The sequence below is a fragment of the Anolis sagrei genome, chromosome 2 (assembly GCF_037176765.1).
Source record: "Anolis sagrei isolate rAnoSag1 chromosome 2, rAnoSag1.mat, whole genome shotgun sequence".
In the NCBI taxonomy this organism is placed as follows: Eukaryota; Metazoa; Chordata; class Lepidosauria; order Squamata; family Dactyloidae; genus Anolis; species Anolis sagrei.
Genome location: NC_090022.1, coordinates 165,115,483 through 165,142,820, shown reverse-complemented (window position 1 = coordinate 165,142,820; position 27,338 = coordinate 165,115,483). Strand labels below are relative to the sequence as shown.

General features: G+C 48.2%; 1 protein-coding gene across 1 annotated transcript in view; it reads left to right on the top strand.

The window, feature by feature from the left end:
* Window positions 1-1,411: 1,411 nt before the first annotated feature.
* Window positions 1,412-27,338, top strand: part of LOC137096198 (uncharacterized) — a 30,853-nt gene continuing 4,926 nt past the window's right edge. The window contains exons 1-3 of the mRNA XM_067464830.1: window positions 1,412-1,528; window positions 1,630-1,703; window positions 17,430-17,946. Coding sequence (XP_067320931.1) covers window positions 1,412-1,528; window positions 1,630-1,703; window positions 17,430-17,946 — 708 coding nt within the window. The remainder of the gene's footprint in view (window positions 1,529-1,629; window positions 1,704-17,429; window positions 17,947-27,338) is intronic.

Sequence of the window (27,338 nt, the reverse complement as noted above, 5' to 3'; positions counted from 1 at the left end):
TTTGTGTATATGTGCTTATGCATAAATACACATATAGTTATGCCGAAGCCCCCAGTGGCACAGTGGGTTAATTTGTGTCCAAATTTGGTGTCAATTTGTCCAGTAGTTTTTGAGTTATGTTAATCCCACAAACGAACATTACCCACACGCACACATATATACACTAGCTGTCCCCTGCCATGCGTTGCTGTGGCCCAGTCTGTCGATCTGGAAAATAAAGTAATGAGAAAGTGTTGGTTTCTAATATATGTAATTTCTTAATGCTTGTGGGTAAACAGTACTTCTTGCTCTTTCTTTGTCAGTGTTGATGTGGAGATTGTCTGGTTTGCCTACTCTGGAACATGCAACATATAATTGTCTTTCTTTAAGGGTCCCTTTCAAATCTATGATACTATATCTCTCTGTGTGTGAATCATATCTATCTATCTATCTATCTATCTATCTATCTCTATCTATGGCTAGATCGCTCTTTGTCAGGAGGACTTTGATTATGTTTTCTTGTCCTGATGAAGAGAATTGGACTGGATGGCCTTAAGTATTTTCTGGTGGTCATGGGGGTTCTGTGTGGGAAGTTTGCCCCGATTCTGTCGTTCGTGGGGTTCAGGATGCTCTTTGAATGTAGGTGAACTATAAATCCCAGTAACTACAACTCCCAAATGTCAAGTTTGGTCCAGATATATCATTGTTTGAGTCCACAGTGTTCTTTGGATGTAGGTGAACTACAACTCCAAAACTCAAGGTCAATGCCCACCAAAACCGTCCACTATTTCTTTTGGTCGTGGGAGTTCTGTGTGCCAAGTTTGGTTCAATTCCATCGTTATTGTAGTTCAGAGTGCTCTTTGATTGTAGGTATACTATAATTCCCAGCAACTGCAACTCCCAAATGACAAAATCAACCCCAGTATTCAACTTTGGGTGTATCGGGTATTTGTGCCAAATTTGGTCCAGTGATATCCTGCAGAGCAGATATTTTCATTATGTTTCATAACAGTAGCCAAATTACAGTTATGAAGTAGCAACACAAATAATGTTATGTTTGGGGGTCCCCACAACATGTTGTGAACTGTATTAAGGGGTCACGGTATTAGGAAGGTTAGAGGGCCCCGTGGCCCCTGAGTCCGGCCTTCCAAGGCGGAGGAGCGGAAAAGGGAAGACGTGCAAGGCCACCTTTCCTTCCTTCCTTCCTTCCTTCCTTCCTTCCTTCCTTCCTTCCTTCCTTCCTCCCTCCCTCCCTCCCTCCCTCCCTCCCTCCCTCCTTCCTTCCTTCCTTCCTGCTCCAGGCTGGTGGTTGTTTTCATTTGAAAAGGTTCCAGGTTCCAGGTCGGAATTGTTTACCTGGTTGCCATGGAGACCAGGGGTTTGAAGGGACCTCACGTCAGTTGGCCCTGCCATTGCCTTCCTGGACGCCAAGATGGGCAGAGGGCTCTCCAGGCAGCTCCAGCAGGGGCCGCCCCCCACAGAGGACGCTCCAGCCCAGGACCCTCCGCGCACCCCCCTCAGGATGGCCCTGCACACGTCATGGTTCAGGGTAAGGGCCACACGCCCCTCCCGCTCCCCTTGGGGCCCGTTTGGGGCCAGCCCTGTTCTGGCGCCAAGGGCCCTCTTCATTGCCTCTCTTTGCTTTTGCAGAGGGTCAGGACGAGGCACCCACATCGCCGTGTGGGCCCCGAAAACACAGAGGATGTTCCTGTGGCTCCTCCAAGGTAAGCCCTGGGCCCCCAATTCCCACCAGGGGCCCCCCTCTCTCCCCCCAAGAGAAGACCTGGCCCAAGAGGGAAAGGGTCCCCAGGAGAGGAGCAGCCTGCCTTCTCCCTTTGGGTCCCAAGTCCACTCTCAGGGAGTCCCTTTGCGGGTAGGGAGAATTTGTATGTGGGCGGGGATTGGCCAGGGGAAGGAGAGGAGGGAGGGGCCCCTGGGCGGGAGGGGAGATATGCAAAATTTGGCAAGGGGCGATTGTGAGGTGAGTGGAAATTTGCATATGGGAGGTGATTGGCCAAGGGAGGGAGAGGAGGGAGGGGCCCCTGGAGGGGAGGGGGATATGCAAAGTTTGGCAAGGAGGGATTGTGAGGAGAGTGGAAATTTGCATATGGGAGGTGATTGGCCAAGGGAGGGAGAGGAGTGAGGGGGCCTTGGGAGGGAGGGGGATATGCAAAATTTGACAAGGGGGGATTGTGAGGTGGGGGGAAATTTGCATATGGGAGGTGATTGGCCAAGGGAGGGAGAGGAGTGAGGGGCCCCTGGGAGGTAGGGGGATATGCAAAATTTGGCAAGGGGGGATTGTGAAGTGAGGGGAAATTTGCATATGGGAGATGATTGGCCAAGGGAGGGAGAGGAAGGAGGGGCCCCTGGGAGGTAGGGGGATATGCAAAATTTGGCAAGGGGGGATTGTGAGGTGATGGGAAATTTGCATATGGGAGGTGATTGGCCAAGGGAGGGAGAGGAGTGAGGGGGCCTTGGGAGGGAGGGGGATATGCAAAATTTGGCAAGGGGGGATTGTGAAGTGAGGGGAAATTTGCATATGGGAGATGATTGGCCAAGGGAGGGAGAGGAAGGAGGGGCCCCTGGGAGGTAGGGGGATATGCAAAATTTGGCAAGGGGGGATTGTGAGGTGATGGGAAATTTGCATATGGGAGGTGATTGGCCAAGGGAGGGAGAGGAAGGAGGGGCCCCTGGGAGGGAGGGAGATATGCAAAGTTTGGCAAGGGGGGATTGTGAGGTGATGGGAAATTTGCATATGGGAGGTGATTGGCTGAAGAAGAGGGAGGAAGGAGGGGCCCCTGGGAGGTAGGGGGATATGCAAAGTTTGGCAAGGAGGGATTGTGAGGTGAGGGGAAGTTTGCATATGGGAGGTGATTGGCTGAAGGAGAGAGAGGAAGGAGGGGCCCCTGGGAGGGAGGGAGATATGCAAAATTTGGCAAGGGGGGATTGTGAGGTGAGGGAAAATTTGCATATGGGAGGTGATTGGGCGAAGGAGAGGGAGGAAGGAGGGGCACCTGGGAGGTAGGGGGATATGCAAAGTTTGGCAAGGGGGGATTTTGAGGTAGAGGGGAAATTTGCATATGGGAGGTGATTGGCCAGGGGAGAGAGAGGAGGGAGGGGGCCCTGGGAGGGAGGGAAATATGCAAAATTTGGCAAGGGGGGATTGTGAGGTGAGGGGAAATTTGCATATGGGAGGTGATTGGCCAAGGGAGAGAGAGGAGGGAGGGGGCCCTAGGAGGGAGGGAGATATGCAAAATTTGGCAAGGGAGGATTGTGAGGTGAATGGAAATTTGCATATGGGAAGTGATTTGTCAAGGGAGGGAGAGGAGTGAGGGGCCCCTGGGAGGGAGGGAGATATGCAAAGTTTGGCAAGGGAGAATTATGAGGTGAGGGGAAATTGCATATGGGAGGTGATTGGCCGAAGGAGAGGGAGGAAGGAGGGGCCCCTGGGAGGTAGGGGGATATGCAAAGTTTGGCAAGGAGGGATTGTGGGGTGAGGGGAAATTTGCATATGGGAGGTGATTGGCCGAAGGAGAGGGAGGAAGGAGGGGCCCCTGGGAGGTAGGGGGATATGCAAAATTTGGCAAGGGGGGATTTTGAGGTAGGGGGGAAATTTGCATATGGGAGGTGATTGGCCAAGGGAGAGAGAGGAGGGAGGGGGCCCTGGGAGGGGGGAGATATGCAAATTTTGGCAAGGGGGGATTGTGAGGTGAATGGAAATTTGCATATGGGAGGTGATTTGTCAAGGGAGGGAGAGGAGTGAGGGGCCCCTGGGAGGGAAGGAGATATGCAAAATTTGGCAAGGGGGGATTGTGAGGTGATGGGAAATTTGCATATGGGAGGTGATTGGCTGAAGGAGAGGGAGGAAGGAGGGGCCCCTGGGAGGTAGGGGGATATGCAAAGTTTGGCAAGGAGGGATTGTGAGGTGAGGGGAAGTTTGCATATGGGAGGTGATTGGGCAAAGGAGAGGGAGGAAGGAGGGCCCCTGGGAGGTAGGGGGATATGCAAAGTTTGGCAAGGGGGGATTGTGAGTTAGAGGGGAAATTTGCATATGGGAGGTGATTGGCCAAGGGAGGGAGAGGAGTGAGGGGGCCCTGGGAGGGAGGGGGATATGCAAAATTTGGCAAGGGGGGATTGTGAGGTGGGGGGAAATTTGCATATGGGAGGTGATTGGCCAAGGGAGGGAGAGGAAGGAGGGGCCCCTGGGAGGTAGGGGGATATGCAAAGTTTGGCAAGGGGGGATTGTGAGGTGATGGGAAATTTGCATATGGGAGGTGATTGGCTGAAGGAGAGGGAGGAAGGAGGGGCCCCTGGGAGGTAGGGGGATATGCAAAGTTTGGCAAGGAGGGATTGTGAGGTGAGGGGAAGTTTGCATATGGGAGGTGATTGGCTGAAGGAGAGAGAGGAAGGAGGGGCCCCTGGGAGGGAGGGAGATATGCAAAATTTGGCAAGGGGGGATTGTGAGGTGAGGGAAAAATTGCATATGGGAGGTGATTGGGCGAAGGAGAGGGAGGAAGGAGGGGCCCCTGGGAGGTAGGGGGATATGCAAAGTTTGGCAAGGGGGGATTGTGAGGTAGAGGGGAAATTTGCATATAAGAGGTGATTGGCCAAGGGAGGGAGAGGAGGGAGAGGGCCCGGGGAGGGAGGGAGATATGCAAAGTTTGGCAAGGGGGGATTGTGAGGTGAGGGGAAGTTTGCATATGGGAGGTGATTGGCCAAGGGGGGAGAGGAAGGAGGGGCCCCTTTGAGGTAGGGGGATATGCAAAATTTGGCAAGGGGGGATTTTGAGGTAGAGGGGAAATTTGCATATGGGAGGTGATTGGCCAGGGGAGAGAGAGGAGGGAGGGGGCCCTGGGAGGGAGGGAAATATGCAAAATTTGGCAAGGGGGGATTGTGAGGTGAGGGGAAATTTGCATATGGGAGGTGATTGGCCAAGGGAGAGAGAGGAGGGAGGGGGCCCTAGGAGGGAGGGAGATATGCAAAATTTGGCAAGGGAGGATTGTGAGGTGAATGGAAATTTGCATATGGGAAGTGATTTGTCAAGGGAGGGAGAGGAGTGAGGGGCCCCTGGGAGGGAGGGAGATATGCAAAGTTTGGCAAGGGAGGATTATGAGGTGAGGGGAAATTGCATATGGGAGGTGATTGGCTGAAGGAGAGGGAGGAAGGAGGGGCCCCTGGGAGGTAGGGGGATATGCAAAGTTTGGCAAGGGGGAATTGTGAGGTGAGGGGAAATTTGCATATGGGAGGTGATAGGCCGAAGGAGAGGGAGGAAGGAGGGGCCCCTGGGAGGTAGGGGGATATGCAAAATTTGGCAAGGGGGGATTTTGAGGTAGGGGGGAAATTTGCATATGGGAGGTGATTGGCCAAGGGAGAGAGAGGAGGGAGGGGGCCCTGGGAGGGGGGAGATATGCAAATTTTGGCAAGGGGGGATTGTGAGGTGAATGGAAATTTGCATATGGGAGGTGATTGGCTGAACGAGAGGGAGGAAGGAGGGGCCCCTGGGAGGTAGGGGGATATGCAAAGTTTGGCAAGGAGGGATTGTGAGGTGAGGGGAAGTTTGCATATGGGAGGTGATTGGCTGAAGGAGAGGGAGGAAGGAGGGGCCCCTGGGAGGGAAGGAGATATGCAAAATTTGGCAAGGGGGGATTGTGAGGTGAGGGAAAATTTGCATATGGGAGGTGATTGGGCGAAGGAGAGGGAGGAAGGAGGGCCCCTGGGAGGTAGGGGGATATGCAAAGTTTGGCAAGGGGGGATTGTGAGTTAGAGGGGAAATTTGCATATGGGAGGTGATTGGCCAAGGGAGGGAGAGGAGGGAGGGGGCCCTGGGAGGGAGGGAGATATGCAAAGTTTGGCAAGGGGGGATTGTGAGGTGAGGGGAAGTTTGCATATGGGAGGTGATTGGCTGAAGGAGAGGGAGGAAGGAGGGGCCCCTGGGAGGGAGGGAGATATGCAAAGTTTGGCAAGGGAGGATTTTGAGGTGAGGGGAAATTGCATATGGGAGGTGATTGGCTGAAGGAGATGGAGGAAGGAGGGGCCCCTGGGAGGTAGGGGGATATGCAAAGTTTGGCAAGGAGGGATTGTGAGGTAGAGGGGAAATTTGCATATGGGAGGTGATTGGCCAAAGGAGAGAGAGGAAGGAGGGGGCCCTGGGAGGGAGGGAGATATGCAAAGTTTGGCAAGGGAGGATTATGAGGCGAGGGGAAATTTGCATATGGGAGGTGATTGGCCAAGGGGGGGAGAGGAAGGAGGGGCCCCTTTGAGGTAGGGGGATATGCAAAATTTGGCAAGGGGGGATTTTGAGGTAGGGGGGAAATTTGCATATGGGAGGTGATTGGCCAAGGGAGAGAGAGGAGGGAGGGGGCCCTGGGAGGGAAGGAGATATGCAAAGTTTGGCAAGAGAGGATTATGAGGTGATGGGAAATTTGCATATGGGAGGTGATTGGCTGAAGGAGAGGGAGGAAGGAGGGGCCCCTGGGAGATAGGGGGATATGCAAAGTTTGGCAAGGGAGGATTATGAGGTGATGGGAAATTTGCATATGGGAGGTGATTGGCTGAAGGAGAGGGAGGAAGGAGGGGCCCCTGGGAGGGAGGGAGATATGCAAAATTTGGCAAGGGGGGATTGTGAGGTGAGGGAAAATTTGCATATGGGAGGTGATTGGCCAAGGGAGAGAGAGGAGGGAGGGGGCCCTGGGAGGGGGGAGATATGCAAAATTTGGCAAGGGGGGATTGTGAGGTGAATGGAAATTTGCAAATGGGAGGTGATTTGTCAAGGGAGGGAGAGGAGTGAGGGGCCCCTGGGAGGGAAGGAGATATGCAAAGTTTGGGAAGGGAGGATTATGAGGTGAAGGGAAATTTGCATATGGGAGGTGATTTGCCAAAGGAGAGGGAGGAGGGAGGGGCCCTGGGAGGGAGGGAGATATGCAAAATTTGGCATGGGGGGATTGTGAGGTGATGGGAAATTTGCATATGGGAGATGATTGGCTGAAGGAGAGGGAGGAAGGAGGGGCCCCTGGGAGGTAGGGGGATATACAAAGTTTGGCAAGGGAGGATTATGAGGTGAGGGGAAATTTGCATATGGGAGGTGATTGGCTAAGGGGGGGAGAGGAAGGAGGGGCCTCTTTGAGGTAGGGGGATATGCAAAATTTGGCAAGGAGGGATTTTGAGGTAGAGGGGAAATTTGCATATGGGAGGTGATTGGCCAAGGGAGAGAGAGGAGGGAGGGGGCCCTTGGAGGGAGGGAGATATGCAAAATTTGGCAAGGGGGGATTGTGAGGTGAGGGGAAGTTTGCATATGGGAGGTGATTGGCTGAAGGAGAGGGAGGAGGGAGGGGGCCCTGGGAGGGAGGGAGATATGCAAAATTTGGCAAGGGGGGATTGTGAGGGGAATGGAAATTTGCATAGGGGAGGTGATTGGCCAAGGGAGGTAGAGGAGTGAGGGGCCCCTGGGAGGGAGGGAGATATGCAAAGTTTGGCAAGGGAGGATTATGAGGTGAGGGAAAATTTGCATATGGGATGTGATTGGCCAAGGGAGAGAGAGGAGGGATTGGGCCCTGGGAGGGAGGGAGATATGCAAAATTTGGCAAGGGGGGATTTTGAGGTAGAGGGGAAATTTGCATATGGGAGGTGATTGGCCAAGGGAGAGAGAGGAGGGAGGGGGCCCTGGGAGGGAGGGAAATATGCAAAATTTGGCAAGGGGGGATTGTGTGGTGAGGGGAAATTTGCATATGGGAGGTGATTGGCCAAGGGAGAGAGAGGAGGGAGGGGGCCCTAGGAGGGAGGGAGATATGCAAAATTTGGCAAGGTAGGATTGTGAGGTGAATGGAAATTTGCATATGGGAAGTGATTTGTCAAGGGAGGTAGAGGAGGGAGGGGGCCCTGGGAGGGAAGGAGATATGCAAAATTTTGCAAGGGGGGATTGTGAGGTGATGGGAAATTTGCATATGGGAGGTGATTGGCTGAAGGAGGGGGAGGAAGGAGGGGCCCCTGGGAGGTAGGGGGATATGCAAAGTTTGGCAAGGAGGGATTGAGAGGTGAGGGGAAGTTTGCATATGGGAGGTGATTGGCTGAAGGAGAGGGAGGAAGGAGGGGCCACTGGGAAGGAGGGAGATATGCAAAGTTTGGCAAGTGAGGATTATGAGGTGAGGCGAAATGGCATATGGGAGGTGATTGGCTGAAGGAGAGAGAGGAAAGAGGGTGCCCTGGGAGGTAGGGGGATATGCAAAGTTTGGCAAGGGAGGATTATGAGGCGAGGGGAAATTTGCATATGGGAGGTGATTGGCCAAGGGGGGTAGAGGAAGGAGGGGCCCCTTTGAGGTAGGGGGATATGCAAAATTTGGCAAGGGGGGATTTTGAGGTAGGGGGGAAATTTGCATATGGGAGGTGATTGGCCAAGGGAGAGAGAGGAGGGAGGGGCCCTGGGAGGGAGGGAGATATGCAAAATTTGGCAAGGGGGGATTGTGAGGTGAGGGGAAATTTGCATATGGGAGGTGATTGTCCAAGGGAGAGAGAGGAGGGAGGGGGCCCTGGGAGGGGGGAGATATGCAAAATTTGGCAAGGGGAGATTGTGAGGTGAATGGAAATTTGCATATGGGAGGTGATTTGTCAAGGGAGGGAGAGGAGTGAGGGGCCCCTGGGAGGGAAGGAGATATGCAAAGTTTGGCAAGGGAGGATTATGAGGTGAGGGGAAATTGCACATGGGAGGTGATTGGCCGAAGGAGAGGGAGGAAGGAGGGGCCCCTGGGAGGTAGGGGGATATGCAAAATTTGGCAAGGGGGGATTGTGAGGTAGAGGGGAAATTTGCATATGGGAGGTGAATGGCCAAAGGAGAGAGAGGAAGGAGGGGGCCCTGGGAGGGAGGGAGATATGCAAAGTTTGGCAAGGGGGGATTGTGAGGTGAATGGAAATTTGCAATATATGAGGTGATTGGCCGAAGGAGAGGGAGGGAGGAGGGGCCCCTGGGAGGTAGGGGGATATGCAAAGTTTGGCAAGGGGGGATTGTGAGGTAGAGGGGAAATTTGCATATGGGAGGTGATTGGCCGAGGGAGAGAGAGGAGGGAGGGGCCCCTGGGAGGTAGGGGGATATGCAAAGTTTGGCAAGGGGGGATTGTGAGGTAGAGGGGAAATTTGCATATGGGAGGTGATTGGCCAAGGGAGGGAGAGGAAGGAGGGGCCCCTGGGAGGTAGGGGGATATGCAAATTTTAGCAAGGGAGGATTGTGAGTTGAGGGGAAATTTGCATATGGGAGGTGATTGGCCAAGGGAGGGAGAGGAAGGAGGGGCCCCTGGGAGGTAGGGGGAAATGCAAAGTTTGGCAAGGGAGGATTGTGAGGTGGAGGGGAAATTTGCATATGGGAGGTGATTGGCCAAGGGAGAGAGAGGAGGGAGGGGGCCCTGGGAGGGAGGGAGATATGCAAAATTTGGCAAGGGGGGATTGTGAGGTGAATGGAAATTTGCAATATATGAGGTGATTGGCCGAAGGAGAGGGAGGGAGGAGGGGCCTCTGGGAGGTAGGGGGATATGTAAAGTTTGGCAAGGGGGGATTGTGAGGTAGAGGGGAAATTTGCATATGGGAGGTGATTGGCTGAAGGAGAGAGAGGAGGGAGGGAGCCCTGGGAGGGAGGGGGATATGCAAAGTTTGGCAAGGGGGGATTGTGAGGTAGAGGGGAAATTTGCATATGGGAGGTGATTGGCCGAAGGAGAGAGAGGAGGGAGGGAGCCCTGGGAGGGAGGGAGATAAGCAAAATTTGGCAAGGGGGGATTGTGAGGTGAATGGAAATTTGCATAGGGGAGGTGATTGGCCAAGGGAGAGAGAGGAGTGAGGGGCCCCTGGGAGGTAGGGGGATATGCAAAGTTTGGCAAGGGAGGATTGTGAGGTAGATGGAAAATTTGCATATGGGAGGTGATTGGCTAAGCGAGAGAGAGGAGGGAGGAGGCCCTGGGAGGGAGGGAGATATGCAAAGTTTAGCAAGGGAGGATTGTGAGGTGAGGGGAAATTTGCATATGGGAGGTGATTGGCCAAGGGAGAGAGAGGAGGGACGGGGCCCCTGGGAGGTAGGGGGATATGCAAAGTTTGGCAAGGGAGGATTGTGAGGTGAGGGGAAATTTGCATATGGGAGGTGATTGGCCAAGGGAGAGAGAGGAGGGACGGGGCCCTGGGAGGGAGGGAGATATGCAAAATTTGGCAAGGGGGGATTGTGAGGTGAATGGAAATTTGCATATGGGAGGTGATTGGCCAAGGGAGGGAGAGGAAGGAGGGGGCCCTAGGATGGAGGGAGATATGCAAAATTTGGCAAGGGGGGATTGTGAGGTGAATGGAAATTTGCATAGGGGAGGTGATTGGCCAAGGGAGGTAGAGGAGGGAGGGGCCCCTGGGGGGTAGGGGGATATGCAAAGTTTAGCAAGGGAGTATTGTGAGGTGAGGGGAAATTTGCATATGAGAGGTGATTGGCCAAGGGAGGGAGAGGAAGGAGGGGCCCCTGGGAGGTAGGGGGATATGCAAAGTTTGGCAAGGGAGGATTGTGAGGTAGAGGGGAAATTTGCATATGGGAGGTGATTGGCCAAGGGAGAGAGAGGTGGGAGGGGGCCCTGGGAGGGAGGGAGATATGCAAAACTTTGCAAGGGACGATTGTGAGGTGAATGGAAATTTGCATATGGGAGGTGATTGACCGAAGGAGAGGGAGGGAGGAGGGGCCTCTGAGAGGTAGGGGGATATGCAAAGTTTGGCAAGGGGGGATTGTGAGGTAGAGGGGAAATTTGCGTATGGGAGGTGATTGGCCAAGGGAGAGAGAGGAGGGAGGGAGGGGGATATGCAAAGTTTGCCAAGTAGGTAGAAGCATTTTTTATATAGGTAGTTTTTATTATAATAAATACGTACTACAAACACATCTACTAACAGTTACAATCAAATGAGACAGACTTTGTTCTGCAGTATTTACGTTTGCAACATTTATATTTTCTAAATCATTATAGTTACAAAACCAACTGCGATATGTCTTCAAAGTTTTTCTTTCTTCTTTGGTTTCAATTACAAATACAGTTATAGTTACAAACACAATTGCAAATTCACAGATATAAGTGGGGATTGTCTGGCATCCCACCAACCTATGTGAGGCCTTTTCTCCCAAAACAAAGAACTAATTAGTTCAAATATAGTTCAGTCAACAGGAGTCGATCAACTGATTGAAACTTTCTTAAAGAAAATGGTGTTCTATAGAAAAGCTACTTCAATGGTACACTCCGGAGTACAGAATAGCAAAGTATTTCCAAGAAATACATGAAAGGTAAAAGCAGAAGTACATCTAAATACTGGCTTCAAAAATCATTCCAAAATATAGGTTACAGCAATAATCTTCTTGATGCAGCAAACAGCAGAGCCCAATACTGAAAGTAAAGCCAAAAATCTCCAAAGAATTCTATCCAAAACGTGATTCCCCAATTCCAAACAAGAAAAAATGACATGAAAACAAGCCCACAAGCACATGAAAAGGTGACTTTGAAATCAGAGCTGATGGGGTTTAACCTGGGGAAGGGATTTGGAGAAGGAAAGATTGTAAAAAAATAAAATATTGAATTTATGTATATAATAAAAGTTAGTGTTTGTATGCAGCAGGAGGGAGGGCAGTGTATGTATGTATGTGGCAGCGTTCTGATTGGCTGATACATCCACAGCTTTCTGATTGGCTACCACATTCATAGGCCACTGCTAGGCCCCAAAAGAGGATGCCATTTTCCCTTTTCAACATTGATCCAAAGAAGTCAGCTTTTGGCACACAGAGCTTCCAAGACCCACTCTACACCCTGGTGCAGTTTGAAGGAGGATGGACCATGCATGATGGGACTTGAAGTACCTTCACTCACTTCCTGAGACCACTACGATCCTCATCCAATGACCAATAAACACCAAACTTGGCACAAAGAGCCCCCATGACCCACTCTACATCCTGGTGCAGTTTGAAGGAGGGCAGACCATGGATGATGGGACTTGCAGTACTTTCACTCATTTCCTGAGACCACTGCGACCCTCATCCAATGACTGCTAAACACCAAACTTGATACACAGCGCCCCATGACCCACTCTACATCCTGGTGCAGTTTGGAGGAGGGTGGACCACTGATGATGGGACTTGCAGTACCTTCATTCACTTCCTGAGACCATTGCAACCCACATCCAATGACTGATCAAAACCAGACTTGGCACATAGAGCCACCATGACCCACACCACATCCTGGTGCAGTTTGGAGGAGGATGGACAATGGAAGATAGGACTTGCATATGGGAGTTGTAGTTCACCCATGTCAGCGGCCAAAGAACAGCTGCCCTATGAACTGTGTCGAGATAAGAAATGGGACGTGCTGTGTGTCCAAGAAACAACAGAAGCAACCAAAAGTTCCAGGAATGATCTTAGTAGGAAAAAGACCACATGCACAATATGGAAGCACTGTCTTTGTAAAAGCAGGCCTCCAAGTCAACAGTGCCCATAACACTGAAGAAAACAATATAAAGGTTATAGAGTAGAGCTTAATAACATCACATTTACCTCTGTGTACAAACCCCCAAATGAAGAGTTTTGTTTCTCCTCTCCTGAGAACTTTGTTAAGCACCAAAGGGAGGTTGTAATTGGTGACTTTAACAGCCATAGCCATGTATGATGCTATGCCCAGGAGGATAACAATGGAGAGGCTTTCCTCTCCTGGGCTGAACTGCACAAACCATCACTTATTCATGATAGTAGACTCCCACCATCCTACAACAGTGGGAGATGGCACCGAGGATACAACCCAGACCTCTTGTTTGTGAGCGACAGCATTGTGCAGCAATGCACTAAATCAGTGGGACCACCAATACCAAACACACAGCACTGACCAATAGTACGCCAATTGTTCCCAACTATAAGGCCTCAGAAAGTCCGATTTTAAAAAAGATTCAACTTCAGAAAGGCAGATTGGACTAAATTCTCAGGCATGTTAGATGACAAGATCATATCGGTCACCCCAATCCCCGAGGAATACAAGCACTTTATTGAAATAGTAAAAACCTGCTCACGAGCCTCTACACTGAGAGGCTGCAGAACACACTTCCTTCGGGGCATTACTCCTGAAACAGCTGCCTTGCTGGAAGACTATTACAGGCTCCACAACAAAGACCCATTTAGTGAGCAAACTTCAGGCAGTGCAGAGCATTTTGTCCTCCATCTCTGAAGCCAAGAAAGAACTGAAGTCGACATGGGAAGGAGCAGTCAGAAAGCGTGGAGGCTGCTAAGACAGTTGAGCAATGATTCCTCACAAACTAATACTCATGTCAACATAAAGGGAGATCAGATAGCGCATCAACTTCTGAAGAATGGGAAACCCAACCTTGCCACCAAAGTAGGAAGGAAACCAATAGTCAGACAACCCGAAACTGAGAACAACAACCTTCATGAACCCTTTACATCTACTGAATTGGACATGGCCTTCAATAGATGCAAAAATTTCAAAGCAGCTGGCCTGGAAGATCTAGGGATGAAACAAATTAAGAACTTTGGCTCAAAAGCAAGGTGCTGGCTGTTAAAGCCGATGAACAACTGCATTGCATCCTGTCAGATCCCCAAAATCTGGAGGAAAACAAGAGTCATGGCCATCTTGAAACCAGGCAAAGACCGCAATGATCCAAAAAGCTATAGACCAATCGCTTTGCTGTGCCATCTTTACAAAGTTCTGTAGAGACTTATTCTGCATAGAATCATGGAAAAAGTAGACCCATTTCTGATCCCACAGCAAGCTGGCTTCAGGAAAGGCAAAAGCTACACATCACAAGTGTTGAACCTGACTCAGTACATAGAGGACGGCTTTGAAAAGCAGCAAATTACAGGAGCTGTCTTCATAGACCTGTCAGCAGCCTATGACACTGTAAATAACCTCCTTCTCCTGAGGAAAAATTATAATATCACAAAGGACTATCACCTCACCCGCTTCATAGGAAATCTGCTACAAAACAGGAGCTCTTTTTGTTGAATTCCAGGGCCAGAGAAGTAGATGGTGAAAACAGAATCATAGAAGAACAGTCTGCCTCAAGGGAGCGTGCTTGCTCCATCAATGTTCAACATTTACACAAATGATCAGCCACTGTTGATCATTTGTGTAAGAAGGGACAGGGAGTTTCAATTGTGCTGATGATCATGCCATCACCGCTCAAGCAGGGAGCTTTGAGATGGTTGAACAGAAGCTCTCCAAAGCTCAGTCATGTTAAAAATATAAATAAAAACATCTAACCACTTCATTTAAAATTCAGGAAGCCTCTGATCCCACCACATTCATTTGGCCTCAAGTTTAGGAGAGTGCAGTCTTTGTGTAGTTTTTAAGTGTGGGGGGCAGCAGTCTTTTTCAACATGTCAGGAGGTGGTGAGGAAATTAGGTTGTTGTAGGTTTTTTTGGGCTATATGGCCATGTTCTAGAGGCATTTTCTCTTGACGTTTCGCCTGCATCTATGGCAAGCATCCTCAGAGGTAGTGAGGTCTGTTGAGGTCTGGTGAGGAAATTGATTTTTTGGAATCATTGGGAAGTTTGACCTTTCCTGTAACGTAGTGGCATTTGTTGCTCCCAGTTTAAAATGTGGGCAGGGAAGTTGTGGGAGACTCCCTCCCAGGCATACAGAAGACTGGGCGGTTAGTAAAAGTTCCGTCACCGCCATTACCTTTTCCTCACCGAGAAAGTAGGTCTTTGCCAAAACAATAAAAAAAAGCCTTGAGAATAAGCCCAGAACTGTAATGTGATGAGAAATTAACTCAAAGAATGCGGATACATACTGAGTTGCATGGTAGTGTGATGAGGGTAAACAGTTCTCCCATTTTATAGGAAAGGGGAGCTCTACACAGCTGAATCTTTTCATCCGTTTAATTACCTTAATGCAATGAAGTCCTTACAAGCATCTATACAAAACACTGTATTGCACTCTACTCCAGTCAGTAACTCCAGATTAATTTCCTTCACTAAAAGTCTGTCTAAACAGGAAAGTTTTTAATTGGTTCTTAAAAGAAGAAAGGAGGGCACTGTTTTAATTTCTTTCGGGAGGGTGTTCCACTGGCTCGGGAAGGCCACCGAGAATGCACTCTCCCTCATTGCTGTCAGCCACATTTGCGACTGTGGTGGAAGTGAGAGTAGAGCTTCCCCTGAAGATCTTAAAGAGCGAACTGGTTGGTATGAGGAGGTGTGGGCAGATAAGTAAGTTGGACCTCAACCATTTAGGGATGTAAGGGTTAAAACTAGCACCTTAAATCAGGCTTGGAAAGAAATTGGCTGCCAGTGCAGGTGCTGTAGCAGAGGAGTTGTGTGCTCCCTGGGCTGCAGCTCTTTGGACTAATTGGGTTTCCGGGCACTCTTCAGGGGCAGCCCCACATAGAACCTGTCACAGTAGTCTAGGTGGGATGTAACTAAGGTGTGGACCACCATGGCCAAGTCTGGCTTCTCAAGGTACGGGTGTAGCTGGCGCACAAGTTTTAATTGTGCAAAGGCCCTCCTGGCCACCACCGACACCTAGGCTTCCAGGCGTAGTGATAAGTTCAGAAAGACCCCCATACTGCAGACCTGATGTTTCAAGGGGAGTGTATCCCCATCTAACACAGTTTGCCTCCTATACCTTAATCTGCCTTACGACTGATACTGTTTGGTTTCAATTTCAATTTGTTTGTCCTCATCCAGTCCATTACAGCTGCATTGGTTCAGGGTCTGAGTGGCATCCTTCGCTTTCGGTTGAAATGAGCAGTAGCGTTGGGTGTCATCTGTGTACAGATCGCACTGAACTCCAAAACTCCGGATGATGCAGGACCCCACAGGACAATGGCCATAGGGTCGATCAGGCATCCCCTAGTGCCACCTTCTGGGTCCGCCCTTCCAGGAAAGACCGGTGTCACTGTAAAACAGTGCCCCCGAGTCCCATCCCAGCCAGGCGACCCAGAAGGATACCATGGTTGATTTATTTATTTATTTATTTATTTACTTTGCTTATATACCGCTGTTCTCAGCCCGGGGGCGACTCACAGCGGTGTACAACATAGAAAAACAAGGTTCAGAATTCAAGACACAATCTAAAATATCAATTTAGCAGTAACCAAAAACATGATTATCAAAAACATCAACAATATCAATAATACAAACAGCCATTCACGTCGTCTCATCGTTTGAACCACAATCCAGTGTCATTTTCCGTTGTTCCATTCCTGTCGTCATTAGCAATTATTGCACTTCTTGTTCGAACGCCTTCTTGAACAGCCAGGTCTTTAATTTCCTGCGGAATATCATCAGGGAAGGAGCCAGTCTGATGTCCACGGGAAGGGTGTTCCACAGCCGAGGAGCCACCACCGAGAAGGCCCTGTCTCTCGTCCCCGCCAGGCACGCCTGTGAGGCAGGCGGGATCGAGAGCAGGGCCTCCCCGGACGATGTCAAAGTCCTCGTGGGCTCATAGGCCGAGAGGAGGTCAGTTAGGTATCTTGGGCCGGAACCGTTTAGGGCTTTATAGGCCAACGCCAGCACCTTGAATTGAGCCCGGTAGCAAATCGGCAGCCAGTGGATCTGGTACAACAAAGGCGTTGTGTGCTCCCTGTGTCCCGCTCCTGTTAGTAACATGGCTGCTGCACGTTGGACCAATTGAAGCTTCCGGGCCGTCTTCAAGGGCAACCCCACATAGACAGCGTTGCAGTAATCTAAGCAGGATGTAACCAGAGCGTGGACTACCATGGCCAAGTCAGACTTCCCAAGGTACGGGCGCAGCTGGCGCACAAGCCTAAGCTGTGCAAATGCTCCCCTGATCACCGCCGAGACCTGGGGCTCCAGGCTCAGCGATGAGTCCCGGATCACACCCAAGCTGCGAACCTGCGCCTTCAAGGGGATGGCTCTGAAAGCCGCTAAGAGGTCCAAGAGAACCACCAGGGACACACTCCCCTGTCTAGTTCTCCTCGTACATCATCTCCCAAGGCAACCAAAGCCATCTCTGTCCTGTAGCCAGGGCTAAAACCAGACTCTTCCTTCTCATTAGAGACAATCCAATACGTAGACCTGTTTGAATTGATTTTAAAATCCTGTTCAAATTTGATTTTTAAGATTTTCCATGGAATCCCTAAGCGTGCTTTTGTGGAATAATAGGGTTCCATGCAACAGATTGGGAGCTAGCACTAGTCTAGGCAGCAGGGAAAAAAGTTTGTGGGCGGGGCTTAGCTGTGGGAGGGCAGGAGGGAGGGGCCTCAGGGAGGCAGGCATGTGTATGCAGGGGTGAGAGGTGAGAGGGAATTTGCATATGGGTGCTGATTGGCTGGTGGAGGAAGTAGCGAGAGGGGCCCTTAGGATGGAGAGGTTTCTATGCAGAGAGGGAATTTGCATGTGGGTGCGGATTGGTGAGCGTGGAAAGGGCCAGCCAGTCACCAGCCACATGTAAATCCCTCTCCTCCTCTCAATCCCAAACTCCTGCCACTCATTCCTCAGGCAGACCCCTAGTTGCCTTGCCAGAGCTCTCCCTCTCTCCCAGTGGCAGCCAGTTCCAGGGGTCAATCTCTTGTTAAGCCCCTTGGAGTGGAGAAGAGGGATGCCCTCATGGGGCCCCATGGGCTTCCAGGACCATCCATTGGAGGGAAGGAGGGAGCCAGGGGGGCTGCAGGACCCTTGGCCCCATCCAGGGGGTGGGATGCCCCAGTCTCTCATGCTTTGTGCCCTTCTCTTGCCCCTTTCCAGACCTCCCGAGCCACAAGGAACCTGCGCGGAGGTGTCCTCTCTCCAGCCGCACATCAAGCCACAAGAAAGCTGTGCGGAGGAGCCCTCTCTCCAGACGCACATCAAGCCACAAGGAACCTGTGCAGAGGGGCCCTCTCTCCAGACGCACATCAAGCCACAAGGAACATGTGCGGAGGAGCCCTCTCTCCAGACGCACATCAAGCCTCAAGGAACCTGCGCGGAGGAGCCCTCTCTACCGTCGTACATCATTGAAGTGAGGCCAGCGTCGAAGGTAAGGAAGGAGGCCTCTCCCTCCCAGGAACCTTTTAGAAATCAGGTCTTCTATCTCCTTCAGGGTTCCATTCGTGAGCCATAACCAGGTCTTCTCCTTATCAACTTTTCCTTCAATTTTGTCAAGGAACAAAATCAGGGGGGTTGGTGCCGGGAGGTGGGAGTGTTTCACACTCGGCACCTTGTCTGGTCCACGGCCATGCCCAGGAAGTTGTGCTCATTAGCACCAGTCCGGGGCAGAGCCTTTTACTGGTTTGCGCCTTGTCCTCCACTGCCACGAGGCTCATCTGCTTCTGGCCAGCACACTCCCCTTCTTCTGGGCCTCTGCCCCAGGGACAGGGAGGACAACTCTTTCTCCTCATCCTCCACCTCCATCACCTGTTTTATAAACCCAGAGATGAAGGGGCCAAAATAGATCAATTTCACCAAAGGGAATGCTGGAGGTGCAAGACGCAGAAAAGCACTCTTCCCATATTTGGTGAACTTGTAAGATGGTACAAGATCTTTGGGAAAATGTGATTAAAGAAACAAGCAAAATTATGACTAATAAGGTTAAGAAAAACCCAGAAAGGTGTCTTTTAGGGCGATTTAGAGAGAGAATTAGCAAAGGAGATGAAGAAATATGTCAATATAGATTTGTTGCTGCTAGAACAGTGTCCAGGAGATCACAGAGTCGGAAGCGACTGAACGAATGAACAACAACAAGAGCAGTGTTACTCATCCTTCCGATTGCTGTGACCCTTTAATACAGTTCCTCATGTTGTGATGACCCTCAACCATAACATTATTTTTGTTGCTACTTTTAAAAAATCATGTCAGAAGCAACTTGAGAAACTGCAAGTTGCTTCTGGTGTGAGAGAATTGGCTGTCTGCAAGGATGATGCCCAGGGAATGCCCGGTAATTTTGCTATTGTTATGAATAGTAATGTAAATACCGGATAAGCAGGATGTATTTTCATTCACTGGATCAAACTTGACACAAACACCCCCGATATGCCCAAATTTGAATACTGGTGGGGTTGGAGCGGGGTGGGGGGTGGGGGTTGATTTTGTCATTTGGGAGTTGTAGTTGCTGGGATTTATAGTTCATCTACAAGCAAAGAGCATTTTGAACTCCAGCAATGATGGAATTAAACCAGACTTGGCACATATAACACCCTTGACCAACAGAAAATACTGGAAGGCTTTGGTGGGTATTGACCTTGAGTTTTGGAGTTGTAGTTCACCTACATCCAGAGAGCACTGTAGATTCAAATAATGATGGATCTGGACCAAACTTGGCACAAATACTCAATATGCCCAAATGTGAATACTGGTGGAGTTTGAGGAAAACAGACCGTGACATTTGGGAGTTGTAGTTGCTGGGATTTATAGTTTACCTACAAACAAAGAGCATCCTGAACCCTGCCAATGACAGAATTGGACCAAATTTTCCACACAGAACTCCCATGACCAACAGAAAATACTGTGTTTTCTGATGGTCTTTAGTGACCCCTCTGAAACCCCCTGGCGACCCCTCCCAGGGGTCCCGACCTCCATGTTGAGAAACGCTGTGCTAGATTAACAATAGCGAAATCTTGGAAGGGGGAAAAGGAAATACTAACAAAGGACTGGAAAGAAAAACTATTAGACTCTGATCAAATGGCCTAGCGATCCAATGGTATTCGGGGAGGAAGCAATGAAGGGTCCACATGAAGAAAGTCAGGTAGAATAGGTATGAGACTCACAGTGAGTCGTTTTTTTTTTTAAAAAAAAATCTTTCTTGTATTGTTAACAACTATTTGTAGTACATTTATCTTTCCTTTACATTGCTTTGGTTTCAATACATTTTTTCTTTCCACCCCTTAACCCTCCCCCTCCCCCCCATTGACAAGTTGGTCCTTCTTCCTTCATTCGAGCCATCGTTGCATCTCTCTAGTTTTTCCCCCCCAATGATCGTCCTCTGGTTTCGCTTCTTGTATCCAATTTTCAAAGGGTGACCATATTTCTTTGATTTCCTTCTGCTTCCATAGTTTTTCATTTCTTATAATGTCCATAATTTCCCATTGTACTTGTTCCCACACAGATTCATACCATTTTCCCAGGGTCCATTTCTTTTTTCCTTTCCATCCCCAGGCAATCACAGCATGTGCTGCTCTAAACATCATCATAACTCATTTTTGTTCATGTGCTTTTATTTTACTGTCCCCGCAAATCCCTTTTAAGAGAATCTCCGTATTAAAATCATTTTTCATTTTTGTATATAATTCAATTTTCACGAAGATTTGATTCCAGAACTTTTGTGTCTCCTTACATTCCCACCATAGGTGTGAGTACCAGGCTGTCCATGGTTTACTTGGGGTGGACATTCAATAGACTCTTCTTTTAGAATCATAGAGTTGGAAGAGACCTCAAGGGCCATCCAGTCCAACCCCCTGCAAAGAAGCAGGAAAATTGCATTCAAAGCACCCCTGACAGATGGCCATCGAGCCTCTGTTTAAAAGCCTCCAAAGAAGGAGCCTCCATCACCACGCTTCGGGGCAGAGAGGTCCATTGCTGAACAAATCTCAGTCAGGAAGTTCTTCCTCATGTTCAGGTGGAATCTCATTTCTTGTAGTTTGAAGCCATTGTTCTGCATCCTAGTCTCCAAGGAAGCAGAAAACAAGTTCGCTCCCTCCTCCCTGTGACTTCCCCTCACATATTTATACATGGCTATCATATCTCCTCTCAGCCTTCTCTTCTTCAGGCTAAACATGCCCGGCTCTTTAAGCCACTCCTCATAGGGCTTGTTCTCCAGACCCTTGATTATTTTAGTCACCCTCTTCTGGACACATTCCAGCTTGTCAATATCTCTCTTCAATTGTGATGCCCAGAATTGGGCACAATATTCCAGGTGTGGTCCTAACCAAGGCAGAATAGAGGGGTAGCATGACTTCCCTGGATCTAGATATTAGACTCCTATTGATGCAGGCCAAAGTCCTATTGGCTTTTTTTTTTGCCACCACATCACATTGTTGGCTCATGTTTAACTTGTTGTCCACGAAGACTCCAAGGTCTTTTTCACACGTACTGCTCTCAAGCCAGGCATTGTCCCCCATTCTGTATCTTTGCATTTCATTTTTCCTACCAAAGTGGAGTATCTTGCATTTGTCACTGTTGAACTTCATTTTGTTAGTATTGGCCCATCTGTCTAATCTGTCAAGATTGTTTTGAATTCTGCTGTCTTCTAGAGTATTGGCTATCCCTCCCAATTTGGTGTCGTCTGCAAACTCTGAATCCTTGTCTTTTGATGAACTTAGTAGCATCAACTGCCCCAGCCATCACATTTAGAAGACCCTTTGTCCAATCATTTAGCAGCAACCTATCTTTCTTGGTAGCTGGGCTCTACTGAATGCCTTCCTGCACATTTGTCTTGCTTCTCTACTCAATGGTTCCTTACCCCATCCTGACAGTTGCTAGGATGTTGGGAAGCTAGCTTTTCCATGCTGAGTTTCAAGCCCTGTCTCACTTGCCCCTTTTTGTTCCGGCAGATCAGAGTGATACTTGATAAGATATCCTACTTGATCCTTCTACACTGCCATATAATCCAGATCTTGGACTCGTTGCTTGGGTGTGATCTTGGACTCGTCGCTGAGCCTGGAAGCCCAGGTTTCAGCGGTGACCAGGGGAGCATTCGCACAGTTAAAATTTGTGTGCCAGCTGCGCCCGTACCTTGAGAAGTCTGACTTGGCCACGGTAGTCCACGCTCTGGTTACATCCCGTATAGACTACTGCAATGCTCTCTACGCAGGGTTGCCTTTGAAGACTGCTCGGAAGCTTCAAATGGTCCAGCGTTCAGCAGCCAGGTTGCTAACAGGAGCGGCACTCAGGGAGCATACTACTCCTCTGTTGCGCCAGCTCCACTGGCTGCCAGTTTGCTACCGGGCACAATTCAAAGTGCTGGCATTAGCCTATAAAGCCCTAAATGGTTCTGGCCCTACTTACCTCTCCGAACGCATCTCCTCCTATGAACCAGCTAGGACAGTAAGATCATCTGGGGAGGCCCTGTCTCTGTCCCACCTGCATCACAGGCGCGCTTGGCGGGGATGAGAGACAGGGCCTTCTCAGTGGTAGCCCCTCGGCTGTGGAACGCCCTGCCTGCAGATATCAGATTAGCCCCCTCCCTGCTGGTGTTTCGGAGGAAAGTGAAGACTTGGCTGTTCGAACAAGCATTTGATTAAACAGTGTAATTGAACATAGGAATACGGAATAATGGATGACGAGACTGGAGTCTGATTTTACTGTTCAGGCGCTAATGATTGTTATACTGATGTTAATTATTTATGTTACAGTTGTTTTTAATTGCCTATACTTGTTTTGTGATGTTTTGTACTGATGTTGTTCACCGCTTTGAGTTGCCTGAGGGCTGAGAAAAGCGGTATAGAAATAAAGTAAGTAAGTAAGTAAAGTAGGTAAATATCCCCCATTTACTTTCCCTTTTGCCTTCCCCTTTTTATATATTTCTTTTATGACTTCAATAAATTCCTTGCCTATTCCAAAATTTTCCATTCTTTTAAATAAGAAATTGTGGTTAACTGTATCAAATGCTTTGTATACATCCAATTTGATAAATGCGTAACTTTTTTTACTTTTCTGGGTGATAATGTTGATCAAATTCCTCAGTGGGTGGCTTATATTTCTTCCCGTAATAAAGCCGTATTGATCATCCCATATCACTTCTGGTAATATATCCTTTAATCTATTTGCTAAATTTTACGCAACTATTTTGTAATCTTAGGTTCTTGTGGGGGTTTTTTTGGGCTATAGAGCCATGTTCTAGAGGCATTTCTCCTGACGTTTCGCCTGCATCTATGGCAAGCATCCTCAGAGGTAGTGAGGTCTGTTGGAATTAGGACAATGGGTTTATATATCTGTGGAATGGCTGGGGTGGGGCAAAGAGCTCTTCTCTGCTGGAGCTAGGTGTGAATGTTTCAACTGACCACCTTCATTAGCATTTGAAGGCCTGCCTGAGCCTGGGAAAATCTCTTGCTGGGAGGTGTTAATCTGTGCCTGGTTGTTTCCTCTCTGTTGTTTTGCTGTTGTAATTTTAGAGTTTTTTAATACTGGTAGCCAGATTTTGTTCATTTTCATGGTCTCCTCCTTTCTGTTGAAATTGTCCACATGCTTGTGGATTTCAATGGCTTCTCTGTGTAGTCTGACATGGTGGTTGTTGGTGTGGTCCAGCATTTCTGTGTTCTCAAATAATATGCTGTGTCCAGGCTGGTTCATCAGGTGCTCTGCTATGGCTGACTTCTCTGGTTGAAGTAGTCTGCAGTGCCTTTCATGTTCCTTGATGCGTGTCTGGGCGCTGCATTTGGTGGTCCCTATGTAGACTTGTCCACAGCTGCATGGTACACGGTAGACTCCTGCAGAGGTGAGAGGATCCCTCTTGTCCTTTGCTGAACGTAGCATTTGTTGGATTTTCTTGGTGGGTTTGTAGATTGTTTGTATGTTGTGTTTCCTCATCAGCTTCCCTATGCGGTCAGTGGTTCCCTTGATGTATGGCAGGAACACTTTTCCTCTGGGTGGATCTTCATCTTAACTCTCGTGGCTTGTTCTTGGTCTTGCAGCTCTTCTGATGCCTGAGGTGGAGTATCCTTTGGCCTGTAGAGCCCAGTTGAGGTGGTTCAGTTCATCTTGGAGGAGGTGGGGTTCGCAGATTCTTTTTGCACGGTCTGCCAAGGCTTTGATGGTGCTTCTTTTTTGACTTGGGTGATGGTTGGAGTTTTTATGTAGATATCTATCCGTGTGTGTGGGTTTTCTGTAGACGGTGTGACCCAATTGTTGATCTGGTTTGCGGATGACTAGGACATCTAGAAAAGGCAGTCTTCCTTCATTTTCTTTTTCCATGGTGAACTGGATTTTTGGGTGGATGCTGTTAAGATGGTCCAGGAACTTGTTGAGTTCTTCTTCTCCATGGCTCCAAATGGTGAAGGTGTCATCCACATATCTGAACCATATCGTGGGCTTTTTGGTTGCTGTTTCAAGAGCTTGTTTTTCAAAGTGTTCAATGTAAAAGTTAGCTATGACTGGGCTGAGAGGGCTCCCCATAGCTACTCCATCTTTCTGTTCGTAGAATTCATTGTCCCACTGAAAGTAACTGGTGGTGAGGCAATGGTGAAACAGAGCCGTGATGTCTTCTGGGAACCTCTGGTTGATGAGTGCCATGGTGTCTGCTACCAGGACCATGGTAAATAGAGATACCACATCGTAGCTGATCACTTTGTCGTTGGTATTTAGCTTGAGATTGCTGATTTTTTCTATGAAGTGGGCTGAGTCCTTGATGTAGTGTGTAGTGAGCCCAATATGGCTTTGTAACTGTGCAGCAAGAAATTTTGCTAGGTCGTATTTTAACGATTAATTATTTTTTCTATATATAAACTTATCAATTTCCTTCAGCTCTTCTTTCAACATATCTATTTCTTTTTTAGTTTTTTTATCATATCTATTCTGTAACTCCATATATTTCTCTTCCATTTGCTTATATATTGTATAGAGTCACAGTGAGTAGTGACAGAAATCGTAGGCGGTGGGTTCATGAGGATGGGGGTGGAGGGAACAGGCCTGGAACGATGTTGGAACTGTACAGTTTTCGTTCGTTATTTCAGTATTTGTTCTTTGTTTTTGTGTTTTGTTTATTACTGCTATGCAATAAAATTTAAAATTTCATCTCAAAAGGGACCAAAGGGACCGTAAGAGATTATAAAGGTGGGCCAAGAGTTACAAGATGGATTTTAGCAGGGAGAACTCTACCATACGAGACTTTGGCAACAAAAATGAAATGGGTGACCCTGGACTTGAAAACAGTCCATGTGAAAAGGACTTAGGAGCCCTAATAGACCGCAAACTGAACATGAGTCAAGAGTGGGATGCAGCAGCAGATTAAAAAAACAACAACAAAAAACCAGAATTTGAAACTATCTTAGAAAAAGAAGAAAAAGTTTGGGTTCTTGTGAGTTTTTCGGGCTATATGGCTATGTTCCAGAAGCATTCTCTCCTGATTTTTTGCCTGTATCTGTGGCAGGCATCCTCAGAGGTTGTGAGGTCTGATTGAAACTAGGCAAGTGAGGTTTATATATCTGTGGAATGTCCAGGACGGGGGAAAGAACTCTTGTCTGTTGGAGGTAGGTGTGAATGTTTCAATTGGTCACCTTGATTAGTATTTAATGGCATAGCAATTTTAAGGTCTGGCTTCTTCCTGCCTGGGAGAATCCTTTGTTGGGAGGTGATTGTTTTGTCTGGAATGCCTCTGTTTTTCAGTGTTGTTTTTTTTATTTTAGAGTTTTTTTAAATACTGGCAGCCAGATTTTGTTCATTTTCATAGTTTCTTCTTTTCTGTTAAAATTGTCCACATGGTTGTGGATTTCAATGGCTTCTCTGTGTAGTCTGACATGGTAGTTGTTAGAGTGGTCCAGCATTTCTGTGTTCTCAAATAATATTCTGTGTTCAGGTTGGTTCATCAGGTGCTCTGCTATGGCTGACTTCTCTGGTTGAAGTAATCTGCAGTGCCTTTCGTGTTCCTTGCTTTTTTTTTGGGCTGCTTGTGGTGGTCTCTATGTAGACTTGTCCACAGCTTCATGGAATACAGTAGACTCCTGCAGAGGTGAGAGGATCCCTCTTGTCCTTTGCCGAACGGAGCATTTGTTGGATTCTCTTAGTGGGTCTGTCGATAGTTTGAAGGTTGTGCTTTTTCATCAGCTTCCCTATGCAGTCGGTAGTTCCCTTGATGGATGGCAAGAACACTTTTCTTCGGAGTGGATCTCTGTCTTGACTCTCATGCCTTGTTCTCGGTCTAGCAGCTCTTCTGATGTCTGTGGTGGAGTCTCCATTGGTCTGAAAAGCCCACTTGAGGTGGTTCAGTTCACCTTGGAGGAGGTGGGCTTCGCAGATTCTTTTTGCACGGTCTGCCAGGGCTCTAATTGTGTTTTCTTTTTTACTTGCTTTAATAGCCAAAATTGTACATATTTATTTGTTTGTTTGTTTATTCTATTTGTATACCGCCCTTCTCAGCCCACAGGCGACTCAGGGAGGTTTACAGAGGCAACAATTCAATTCCCAACAACACCATAAAAATTTAAAAACATTAACATATAATACAAAACCATAACAAGATCAATAAATTATAAATCATTTACGTCTCTTAGTTAAAAACGTTGTCCAATCTCATCATCCAGCCGTTCCATATGTCTGTCACACTGCATTTTCAAACGCTTGCTCAAACAGCCAAGTCTTGACCTTTTTTCCGGAATGTTAAAAGGGAGGGTGCCAATCTAATGTCCCCAGGAAGGGCATTCCATAGCCAAGGGGCCACCACTGAGAAGGCCCTGTCTCTCATCCCCGCCAAACGTATTTGTGACACAGGCAGGATCGAGAACAGGGCCTCCCCAGATGATCTTAAGGTCCTAGCTCAGGGGTCCTCAAACTTTTTAAACAGAGGGCCAGGTCACAGCCCCTCAAACTGTTGGAGGGCCAGATTATAATTTTAAAAAAATGAATGATTTCCTATGCACACTGCACATATTTTATTTGTAGTGCAAAAAAACACTTAAAAACAATACAATAAATAAAATGACGAACAATTTTAACAAATATAAACTTATTAGTATTTCAATGGGAAGTGTGGGTCTGCTTTTGGCTGATGAGATAGGATTGTTGTTGTTGTTGTTGTTGTTGTTGTTGTGTGCTTTCAAGTCGTTTCAGACTTAGGTTGACCCTGAGCGAGGGCCGGGTAAATGACCTTGGAGGGCCGCATTCGGCCCCCGGGCCTTAGTTTGAGGACCCCTGTCCTAGCTGGTTCATAAGGGGAGATGTGTCCTATGTTATACATCCTATGTTATAACCTGGAAGACAACTAAGTAAAATCCTCCATGATTTCATGGGCAAAACATCTGGGGAGAAACATAGATCTTGATCATTGGGAATACCTGTGGAATAAAGGTTTCAAATTCAGAGTGGCGGCTTCAGTTACAGACAATTGATATAAAGTGTTCTATAGGTGTTATGCAGTAATAATAATAATAATAATAATAATAATAATAATAATAATAATAATAATCTTTATGTCTACAGTGCCACCGTCTCCCCTAAGGGGACTCAGAGCGGCTTAAATGAGGCCAATCCCAGCGATACATTACAGCAACATAAAATATAAACAACAAAATAACATCACAATAAAATAAATAAACCAATTAAGTAAAATAAACAGTACAAAATAACATAGTGGAAAATAAAACACAATGGGCGGGCCAAATGCACGACATAAAATGATAAAACACTGGATGAGATAGCAATGAAAAGGTACATTTGTGGGGGAGGATCTCATAGGGGACTGACTTTCAATAAGGTGGGGGAAAGTGCAATATGAGGGAAGCAGTG